The sequence below is a fragment of the Condylura cristata genome, unplaced genomic scaffold (assembly GCF_000260355.1).
Source record: "Condylura cristata isolate star-nosed mole 26May11 unplaced genomic scaffold, ConCri1.0 scaffold00015, whole genome shotgun sequence".
Taxonomy (NCBI): domain Eukaryota; kingdom Metazoa; phylum Chordata; class Mammalia; order Eulipotyphla; family Talpidae; genus Condylura; species Condylura cristata.
In genome coordinates this window covers 22717090-22729312 of record NW_004567116.1, presented here as the reverse complement: position 1 = coordinate 22729312, position 12223 = coordinate 22717090, and the positions used below count along the sequence as shown (strand labels likewise).

At 34.1% G+C, this 12223-nt stretch overlaps 1 protein-coding gene across 1 annotated transcript in view; it reads left to right on the top strand.

Moving 5' to 3' along the window:
* The window catches only part of LUZP2 (leucine zipper protein 2), a 258272-nt gene that overhangs the window by 244349 nt on the left and 1700 nt on the right, over positions 1-12223 (top strand). Inside the window, exons 10-11 of the mRNA XM_012725725.1 lie at positions 605-697; positions 11638-11712. Coding sequence (XP_012581179.1) covers positions 605-697; positions 11638-11712 — 168 coding nt within the window. The remainder of the gene's footprint in view (positions 1-604; positions 698-11637; positions 11713-12223) is intronic.

Here is a 12223-nt window from a genome sequence, read left to right as displayed (position 1 = left end):
TTTCCTTTCATGTTGTTATATAATAAATTTACAAGTGTATGTTGGCACTATTTACTCAGTGATTTGATTATCAAACAGAAGTAAAATACACTAAAATTGCCTACTGCCTCTTAATGGGATTTACTCTTTTAATTATACTGTCATGATTGTGGCTCTTGCTTTGAAGACAAAGAAGCTCTTTCATTATTTATATTAATTTATTACCTCTGTTCTTTTGAACCAACTTTCTCAAACTACCTGTAATATGAAGGTATAGGAAGTCAAGTGGTGAATGTTCAGTAGATTTTAGCCAGCATTAATGACTATTTTATAATTAATATACTGGTGTTATATTTTATTGATTTACAATCCTCTACCATAACCCATTATGCCTCCTTCCCTCTTTACTGCCCCTCACCCCTCCCTCACTCTATAGCCTCAGTTACACAGTGAGACTTCTATTGTTTTTCCAATATATGCAACTTTCCTTTTAATTTTTTTGAATGTGATGTTATTTTTTTTTAATGTGATGTTGTTATATTTTGCAATAGACATGTGAATCTAATTGTTGAATCTGTTTCTCTTGTTTAAAATGTTCTCTTTTTCTCTCTCACTTTTGCTCAAGCCTCAGGAATACAGAGCTGAAAACAATGAGGCTTCTGAAGTTGGATCATCTGTGCAACAAAATCCGAACCTCGTTGCATGTGATTCTGAAAATGTAAGATTGACTTAAAATGGTTTTAACAGCATTTAACTTATATACAAGCTCATACACACTATTATATTTTAGTTTGTGCTTTGATGAAACTTTAACTTTATATAATATTCACTATAAAATGTTTTATGATCTGAACATGTTATTTTTAAATTTTAAAAGAGCAGATATTATGTGGATATGAATCAGGCAGGTACAGTACTGGGAAGTGTAACCGGTTTCTTAAGTTTCTTAAGAACTTGAGTTTCCAGAGAGCTGTTCATTTCCATAACTCCGTGGAAGAAATTTGTTGAAATGTTAAAACAAAAGCAAGTAGAATCTACAGGACATGATCCCATAGCATCTGCCTTATAAAGCATATAAACCCAAAGTTGTAGAGACATCACATAAGAAGTCAGGAGGTTTTTGTTTTTTTAATTTTTTTAAAGATCTCTTTCATTTATTTATGCATTCAAGAGCTGGGTTGCAGGTAAAAGGTATAGGATGTGAGAGGATTCACCAGAGACACAGTGGGGAGCAGAACAGGCAGAAATATACTGCTGAGGAGAACAGCAGTGAGACCGGAAAAGACAGCCATGCCATATGGGTCATCTCCCTGCTGGGGGATTGAACCCATACCACAGTGGCTGTCCATAGTTTGATAGAACTGAAACTCACCAAACATAGAGGCCTAGGAGATTTATAATCTTCAAATGATGATAGAATTGCATATGGATGATAGGATGATGATGTGGTTGTTTTCACTCATAGTAAGTCATGATCTTTTAATTCTGAACCTTTGGCACAATTATAGATCCATCATGCCTGGATTTGAGAAGCAGAAAATGATAACAATTGTATTTGGTAAATTTGAAGCTAGACTGTCAATCAGTTGACAAAATAAGAAGTGTCTGGTGAACTCATGTATGCATGAAAAGAAGACAGTTATAGCAATGGAAATAAGGCAGAATACAAGCAAAGGGACTACATCAATCTTTTCCTCCATTGGCTGCCAAAATGAATTTAAAAATTTGCATTTCTACCAATTTGGTCTTCAAATCTTTGTATATGTAACCATGTATAAAGCCCATGCCATTTAGAATATAATGAGACTAATGAGAAATAGAAAAATTATTCTTTAGTTTACTTCAAAAAGAGGAAAAATTCAAGATAGTTTGGGACTAAGGATTACTTTTGGCTTAATCTGAAGCATAGCTAGGTCTTTGACCCTAAGGAAATCTAAGAATACTATAACTAGATAATGGAGAGCTGGAAATTAGTGATGTCCTCCCAAGAAGACTATTTGGATTTATGAGGGCAGGAGGTTTTTCAAAATCATACTTTCATTTTAGTCATATGATAGTTTTACTCCTCTTCTATTTTTGTTGTCCTTTTTGACATATATCTTTATATAATAGATAATCAGTCTAGTGTATTTAGTTATATATTAGATGTTCTTATAAGTTCACTCCAAAAATGTTGCCCTGCAATTTTAATATCAAGCTTTCAATATCTTCTGTGTTTGAGTTCCCAAATTTGGAAGTACAGAGTATATGTATGCTTTTATGATTTGTTGCACTTGTGGCCTTATGTAAATCAGGCAGGAAAACTTAAAAAAATGACATTAGAATACCTTTGCATATTTTTTTATAAAGATTTATTTATTTATACATACAGAACTGGGATACAGGCCAGAGGTGCAGGGTGGTGAGACAGAGACAGAGTGGGGAGCAGAACAGGCAGATCGACGAAGTACACGGCTGAGGGGAGCAGCGGGCGGGTCAGGAGAGGTCTGCCACGCCATGTGGTCACCTCCGGGGCAGGCAGGGATCGAAATCATGCGGAAGTGGCTTTAGCTTTTTAGTGCTGTGCTTTAACCTGCTGTGCCACCAGGGAGGGCAACCTTTGCATATTTTTAATGGACTTACAAAACTTGAAATGGATCATCAAGGGCTTAGCTGCTTATTGGACCAATCAGTTTGGGAAATTTTGAAATTTTTGAAATCAGTCTTGCTTAATTGAAAATGTTGGAGTCACAGTGAGAAAGCAAAAGATATACTTGATCCTGTAGTTTGAAAATAATTTTCATATTGTTTAATAGCATATTAAGAATCAAATGCTTTGAGCATTTTATTTGAATTGTCATTGAGGGATTAAGATGATGTTCAGTGTTAATATTTTTTATGATGCTTCCAAGTCCTAAAGTAACAAACATTTCAATTTTCTTAATGTGCTGAGAAAATGAAAAGTAAGGATGGTTATGTTTAGCACAGAATGCATTTGCTCAGCTCCTTGTCATTACACTTGCTTGCAAGTGCCTACCAAAGGGAGTTTATTCAACTTCAAATATTGTATTGTGTAGGGAAATGGGAAGAGAAAATATACAGAAAAGAAACCCTAAAGCAGTGAGTAGAAGATAATACTAACCTTTTCATATTAAACAGATTTATAATCTCTTAGTTTTCTGTTAGATCCAGTATTCTTTGTGTAACAGTTGAAGGTCCTGATGAATTGTTTGCAGATGCTTAGTTAATAAAAAAAATATTCTAAGAAAGACATACCCTGTTATGATTGATCTGAGAGACCACATATTGTAATTCTGAGCTACACCCCATCAAGCTATCCCAAAAGACTGGCTTCATATAGGTATCTTTTATTGTTCTACTGTAGCATTTTTGAAGAAGAAACAAGCATGCCTCCAGGTAATGTTTGAATAGTACATACATTCATTTCAAGGTCTCTAGAACAATTTCCTCTTTTTATATTATATATAAATCTCAATGTTTATGCTTCTATGACATCTTTAAAGCAAGCAAAACTGTGGACTTGGGACTTCTTAATAAATAAAAATCATATAGAAACCAGAAAAGTAATGGTCAAGTTAATAATTAGGTAAATAAAATGTCAATAGGCATGCTGATATTCATTATAATACTAGCAAAAGAGTGATGTGAAAATACAAAGTATAATATGTTCAATAATTATTTTACCTCTCTTGTCTCCTCTGAAAGAAACATAACTCTTTCTCCTGCCTCATAGTGCTTGCTTTATACATGCATTTATGCTGCATTTATAGTCTATATTGCTTATTGATTATTTGTGTCACTTTCTCATTTTGCATTAGATAATAACCAATTTGAGGACAGAGACAACAACAAGATTAGTATTTCATTCAGTACCTCACAAAGTGCTTAACTTACCCGATGATTATTCATATTGTACCTCAAGTTAAAAATATGAAGATGAACAGAGTTGCAATTTTAAATTTTAAAAAGTTTACGTAGAGAATGTAAAAAAAAAAAACATGAATGTGATTCCTGGTTTGGAAATATTGGTGTTAGGCCTTGCTTTGGCAGAAAAAAATGTTTGTTATTTTCTCCAGTGACACCATGCTCACCTAGCATTAATGCAAATACATTAATGAAAAAGTTATGGTATAAATATACTGTTTACCAAGCTGAGAGAACCATATAAATCATTATATCGTCAATTACCATCTTATACAGTTTAATAATATAATTATTGAAGATTTCATATGTATCAGGTGCCTGGTTGCAGTTTGTTTACAGCATTCCTCCTTATCATCATTGCTACTTGTACATATTGAGATCTTCATGGATAGAAGCAGTGAGCTAGGTGCTTTAAGTCATTTCCTTTCTTAATCCTTGCAAGCCTTTAAAAGAAAAATTGTACCATATGTATAAATAATGGACAATTTGATTGAGAAAAATTGAGCAATTCATCAAAGCTGGTAAACAGTAGAGTTAAGAATTTGAATGTTGGTACAAAGCAGACTACTTAACCCATTCATTTAGCCACTACCTTATTCTGTTCATTAAAAATTCCTAGATAAGATAGTACTTTTATATCTTTCCAAGTTTTAAAATTCCAACTTGTGGACCTTCCCTGACAGTGCAACAGGTTAAAGTGCAGCACTAAAAAACTAAAGCCTCTTCTGCATGAGTTCAATCCCTGCCCCGGAGGTGATCCATATGGTGCAGCAAACCTCTCCTGACCTGCTTGCTGCTCCCCTCAGTAGTGTACTTTATCAATCAACTTGTTCTGCTCCCCACTGTGTCCCTGGTGAATCCTCTCACTGCCCCTACACCTCTGGCTTGTACCCTAGTTCTGTATGCATAAATAAATAAATCTTAAAAAAAAATCAACTTGTACATGGAAGAATGAAATTCAGTCAGTGATTATAAGGTCATTTTGGGATGTAAGACAAAGAAAACATAAGTATAAAAATAAAAATCCTTTGTTTGTAGCATAGCAAAAAGAAACTCTATGAGTTTAAGTATGTGGTGGCAGAGATTCATTTCTTTAATGCTTAGTCATTTATCTTGTGAGCCTTTGCTGTGGTTCATCAAGGTGAGACTGACGGCCATGCTTCTATATCACATCTCACTTGTTTAAGAAAACAGTCTCCAGCTCCCTCTTCTCATCCCTCTTCTCCGTCTTTTGTGTCTGCTTCTTCACTTATCATGACTAGTTCAATCAGGGTGAGAAGCAATATGAAAGATTTGGAAGGATTTGCATTTTTCTATTAAACATAGAAAGCTCCAAGATTTTCAGGTGAATATTGTTCAAATGGGAACTGTTGAGGGGAAGAAGATAATATAGGTAGCACTTTATCTCCTCAAGGAATCTTCTATCTCTTTAGAACTAGAAAAATGTTCCTATTGTTCTTACTAGGAATTCATGACCAAAAAAATAAATACAGAAGCAATACATTTCTTGACACTGTCTAATGATGTTTTCTATGAAGAAGGGAGGCATGAGAGATGGGAGGAAAGAGATGTGAACACCAGGAAATCCTCATGGAATTGTAGTTGGGGTTACTCATTAAATGATATGGAGGTTTTACAACATGGTTAATGTATTATGGTTATTTGGGGCACCAAGAATCTTGAGCAAAAGTTTTCAGATCTGAACTTGCCTGAAATGTATAAAGAAGAACAAGTCCATGATGTGGCGATTACATTCATTATGCATTTGAAAGTATTAGGAGAGGGAATTCTATTGGCCATATTCTGAAGTATCTTTATGTGCTATTAAATAAATATGTACTTTATAGGTAATAAGAAATTACAAATTTGTTCCTAGAGGAGATATTCTGATTTCTCTTGATTCGATTGATTCTTATGCAGTGAGTTAATATGATTAATTATATGTTAAAAAGACTTGTCTATAGGATGAACTGCTAATGGATTTGAGAAAGTCAAGGTTAGAGAAACTTGTAGAGTTCAATTCAGCAATCTAGGGAAGAAATAAAGGAATCAACCCTCTGATATCTGAAAGACAGAAGAGATTTAGAACCTACTGTACTGAATAGTTTCCATGATGAATGTCTTATAGTTTTATCCATAAAGGAACTGTCTGCTGTTACCATCTACAAATTTCATTTTCACAAACTGAGATATCATAATCCTCAAAGACAGCTACTGAATCAATATATAGCAGTTAAACTATATAAACGGTGTTTTGTTATTCTCAGATTTTAGTCAATGAGTGTAATGGGAAAAAAAAAATCTCAAGATTTATAATCACCTGAATTGTGATATATGATCATTTATAGGATAAAATTATGATATTTTGCCTATGATAGGGCGTTAGGCATATTTTAATGACATGCAGTGTGTAAGTTTCAGGCACAAAACAGAAAATTGAGTCATTTAGAAAAAGCTTTCTTGTTATTTTTTTAAGTCACAATTTATTTGAGTAATGGATTCATGAAGTTCTGAAACTTCACTTCCAAGTATTTAAGTATAAAGTCTGACAGATTTAACCAAGTTTCAATTTCCTGTCATCTGAAGAGAGCAGAAAAGGACACTATTGACAAGTGTCAATGGTGGCCAGATACTGCACATGAGAAGTAGTACCTACCTTTAAAACTGGCCAGGACTCCAGGCCTTTTACTGAAGAAAGGCGACGCTGGTGATGGCATTTTTGAACAAATATTAAATGCAATAATCATGAATATCTTTAGAGTCCAACATGGAGACAGCACTAAATTGAAGACAGTCTTAGAAAAGTACGTAATTACTGGGTCTCCCTGGTGGCGCAAGGGTTTGGGCCTCAGTGTTATAGGGTTCTCTGGAGCCAGTGCAGCATGAGTTTCATCCCTGGCCTGGCAGCTGACCCACCTGACCCAGAAGACTTATCCTGTATCACCCTCTGCAACCCCATGGGAGAGTTTTTCAGTAAATCTGCCTGTTTTCCTCCTCACTCTCTTTCTGGTGAATCCTCTCACAAACCCATATCTCTGGCCTGCACCCCAGCTTTTGTATGCATAAATAAATAAAATATATTTTTTAAGTAAGCAGCTATTACAAGATGTTTGCAATACAATTTCTCTTCTTAATAGCTGAAAGAGTATGAAAAGTGTGGCCTAGATGTTCTAATCATAAAATCATAGTTACATCTCTAACAAGAAATGCATGTTTTAAATGTGTCTTAAAATTATTGTTTTCATATTACTTAAAGGCTATGTTTTTAAAACACAATAACTTAGATTACCTTGTTGATAATGACTGTGTGTGTATGTGTGTTATTGCAAGCTAAAATTAATTAGCTAGCAAAACTCAGAAAAAAATAAACATCCTTTAGTTCATGCCATGGAAGGCTTTTCTTCTTTTGAATCTCTTTTAGACTTGAACTTGTAATTTTCCTTGAACCAAAACCTCTGTTCTACATGAGTGAGATAGTCCCGCCTGTATAGAACACAAGCCATCTATATAAAGCTGATGTGCATATCTTACACTTTCAGCACAGATGATAATGGCCTATGTCGCGAAAATTGTTTTATTATTAATTTACCCCGGTAAGGTTCATTTGGTTCATGAAAACCTGAGTTAAAGAAAATATGCATGCCTCTTTTGTATCTCATTTCACCTAACAGTTGTATTTAGATTGAATATGTAAATCAGCTATTAGGTTGCAACTGAATCACCTTTCTTGAATTATCTTATTATATATCTTACCTGGTTCAATACTTCCTATGAAAAGACATATAAAAAAATTAAACAGGCCTTCCCTTGTGGCACAGTGTGTTAAATCACAGCACTAAGAAGCTAAAGCCACTTCAGCATCTATTCTATCTCCTGCCCTGGAGGTGACCCACATGGCATGGGAGACCACTCCTGACCCATCTGCTGCTCCCCTCAGAATGTACTTTGTCAATCTGCCTGTTCTTCTCCCCACTCTGTCTCTGGTGAATCTTCTCACTGCCCCTGCACCTCTGTACCCCAGTTCTGTATGCATAAATAAATAAATCTTAAAAAAAAGAAAAGTCATTAAACAATGGAACAAAAGAGGAACAACTTTTTATCAACTAAAGAAACTAAAGATTTCTTGTGTGTCTAACTTGCACTCCTTAAATAAGCTCATTATATTAATTTTGTACTTCTAATACAAAATTCCTGTTTTCAGATGACAAAGGCCCAAGAAGGTTATATTGGTAGATTTCAGTTTTGGATGAAGTAGAAGTTGAGTCATTATGTCTGCCCCTGAAGCCTGTTGCCCTCTCTTTTACTGAAGATGTCATTGTACATGAGATGAGGGTACTTACCTCCTTACCCTGTAATCCTCTGGTACTCTCTTGTATACATTTACCTCATTTACCTGTTCATGTGTTTATTTCTCCTTTTTTTTCTTTTTACTGGAATTCAGGTTTTAATATATGTAAAGACCTTATCTGTCTTTTTCACTCCCCTGACTGTAACTCTTAAACACTACCTCCTGTCTCAGGGTCAGAACTCAAAAAACATTGTTGAGTGGATGATTAAAGTATAAAGCACTTCTTGGACACTCAATTTAGTTTTCTGGGAGCTAAGGATAATAAAGATAACTCAGTTGTCTGGATTTCATCTGGATGTTACCATGAAGAAGAAAATCAGAAAGTCCATTTGCAGCAGTGACTGTTGTAGTATTCCTGCAAGATTCTGTCCATTCTCTATAAATCAGTTTCATACAATAGTCATAACTACAATGAGTTCGTGTTTTGTCTCAGTAACCTCACTGCACTGCCTAGTGTAGGTTCTCTAAATGAAGAGACTTTGTTTTAAGAATGTCATTATGTCATTTCCAAGGCCCCTTCCATAGAAGTAGACCCTTGCCTTAATACTGGATTAAGTGATTCTCAGTATAACTAAAAGCCCATTTTATTGGAAAAATTGCTAAATATATAGAAACAGTTTTGTATAACCTTGACGTAATTTTTATTTTCTTATATTTTCCTTTCCAAAGTAAAATATTAATTGCATTACTTTTATCATTTGTATTTGTAGTGCCAAATATAGTCAGTACTAAATGTCTTTGTGTTCTTTCAAGTCAGCACTTTTTTCTCTATTACTTCCATATTTCTCTACCTCTTTTCTCTTTTCATCCCTGTGTGAAAATTACAATGTGGATTTTGTAGCATCCTATTTTTACTTGTAATGTCATTGTTAACTCACTGATATTGTTAGTCTGTTGTACCACTAGTGATATGCATGTGTATTTCTACAAATAATAATAGAACTGGGGAAGTGATGACAAATACTTAATACTTGTTAGTATTTATACTGAATAATTTTGTATGGCTTTTCTCATGTCAACTTGAAAGTAACTATTTGAAGAATTAACCCCACTTCATAACCAGTAAACAGAGGCAGAGATATGTAACTAATCAAGTTATTTGATCAAGAGAAGCAGTGAATAGAAGTCAGAGCTAGAGTGTGAACCAAAGTCTGTTTTACTCTGAAGCACTTTTAACCACTAAGACAAACATATACTTTATGCTATCTTTATACTAAAATGTTAGAATTGGGTTAGATTCCTTGCCTTCTTTATGTTTTCTGGTATGTTTGCTAATCTGGGTGATAATTTGCAGCAAGAGAGAACTTCAGGAAAAAGAAAAAAAACTTACTTTAATATTCTTACCAATTAAACTCCTGCTTCATCAAAGCCTATAAAGTTATCAGATGGAAGTTATAATTGCGTTGTCCTTATAGCTAAGAATTTATACACTCCAACCATGAAGTTTCCATAATGCCTGGAAGCCAGAGAGAAAAGATAAATTTAAAGTGTTCATTAGAAGATCAAAGTATCAAAAAAGGCTCGAGGTGTTTTCTAGTCATGTAACATTTTCTTTAATGCTGAAATCTAATAACTTTTCATTGTTCAAATGATCAAAGGCTTGTCTCAAATAGTTGGCTGTGTTGGCACTAATAAAATAGCACATTTCAGGGCAAATTCTAGTGTTTTCTTCATGATAATGACCTCAAGTGGTGATCCATGAACAAAACAAGTGCCTTAAGGTCAAATAAATTTGAGAAGTGGTTACAGCATATCTCCTTTTTAAAGCTTTATAAATGCATTTGTGCATTATGAAGAAGTGGATTTAAATTTCACCTTGCATGTCTTAGTGCTATCATGCTATCACTGCTGCAGCCTGAGTTCTGTCCCAAGCCAGGGAGCCACCCTACATGGCACTACAGAGCCCTCCTGTCTTGTCTTCTGCTCCCCTCTGCAGTATATTTCAGCAGACCTGTCTGTTCAGTTCCCCAGTCTGTCTCTGGTGAATCATCTAACCCCCACACTTCTGAACTACTCCCTCCCCAGTTCTTGTATAAATAAATAAATAAATATGTTGTTGCTTAAAAAAAAAAAAAAAATTCACCATGCATCTGAACCATGAAAGTTCTGATTAAAAATACAGATCATCCTAAGAGTTTCTAGGAGTGAATCATACAGAAAAATTACCTTTTCTAACAGTTACTTTCTATGATTATGTGGACAGATCATTCAAGATCAAAACTTTAAGGAGTTGTGTAATAAAGGATCTGAGAAAAACTATTTTAAATACAACTTTTCAAAATTTGAATAAACATTTCCCCAAACCAAGATGGCCTGTGACCTTCATTATTCCAAAAGTCTCATACTCTTCAATTTCTACACTGCTTTTGTTGCACTTCATTTCATCTGTATAGCTAATTTTTCAGACTGAATGAAAGTGTATTAAAAATAAAAGAAAATCAATTATTCTATCAAAATAAGAACATAATAATTAAGATATTTTAGGGAAATATGATTTCAGGTCTAAGTCAAAAACATAAAAAGAAACAATTGTTTTTCTTAGGTTGTTTAGCGCATCTGCATAAAATTCTTTGGAATAAGTAGTCAAGATTTTACTACAGTCTTAATTTCTTTATTACATAGTAATCTTAAAAAAACAAGGCTATCCATAACCTTTGTGAAATCTCTCTCAAACATAGCTAAATCTGACCACATTTAAACATTAGCTATTTCTTAAAATTCTATACAACTGATTGTTGTCATTGCCAGTATTTATGTTATTCTTATTTATCTAGAGATCATATATTGACCACCTTTTGGCTACTAAGCATCCAACCAGGATCTAGGACTGATAAATGTAATCTCTATGATCAGGAATTTACAATATATGGAGGAGTCAGATATGCTTATAAGCATATAAAAAAAAAAGATTAAGTGACAACATTTTCATGGCCATGGTACCTTAGAACAGAAAAATATGACTGAGTATAACTGATGGTGGAAATGATGTATTGGTTAGGGAACAACGAGCTGGGTTTTAGGATGTCACAGTGCAGAGAGTTAGGAAGGTAGAGTGGCATACCTACACACACTGAACAGTGAAGTAACTAGGTGTATAACAAATAAAAAGCAATATAGCAAAAGAATAGGAAGCATGTGTAAATAAATTTGTTCAAAAGCCCGAATTAGTGTAGCTGACTGCCGTAAGTACTGATAGGTTCTCCACAAAAACCATGAATGCTTGATCTGTCCTTGAGTGAAAAGTATGTCCTAAGCTTGCTCTTTCAGCTTGTATTAAAGTAAAATAATTTTCTTAACAGTAAAAATTCAAGGTCTTTTTTTTTTTCTGTTTCCTTCCTACATTTAATTTGATTTCATCGACCTATTTTCAACTACTGCTTTCACAGAATGACACCAACTGTTCACCGAAGCAAGGATATGTCCTAAGCAATAGCACTAGCAAATCAGAAACTGCCTTGCAGGTATTTATTTATTTATTTATTTATACTTTGTTTTGATTGTCAGAAAGCACTTTCTGAATCCAGTGGATTCAATATTTGCTCTCTTACTCTACCTGTAGCAGGGATGTTGTATTGGTTAATATCCTGCTTATCTAGTGACTCTGGACTTTTCCAAGACTACTAAGATTTTGGCTTGATTATCTGAGGTCCTAGGAATAAATGTGAGGGAGATGCTCCCTAACTACCTCCCCAATCAACAAGCAAAACAAAAATAGAGAAAATCATAAACATATATTCCTGGGGCAAAGGCAAGATAAAAAGATTTGTGGAAGCTGAGGAGTTAGGAAGAAAGTATATCTCTCACACAAACAGTAGCTTAATTCTGAACTTCCATTTATATTCTTTTATTTGACTAAAAGTATAAGACACAGCTTTTATTTCACTTAGTACTTTTGGAATAGATTAATATTAATTGAATAATCTATGTTTTCTCAAAATATTTCTTGAGATATCTTGCTATTGGCAGACAAAT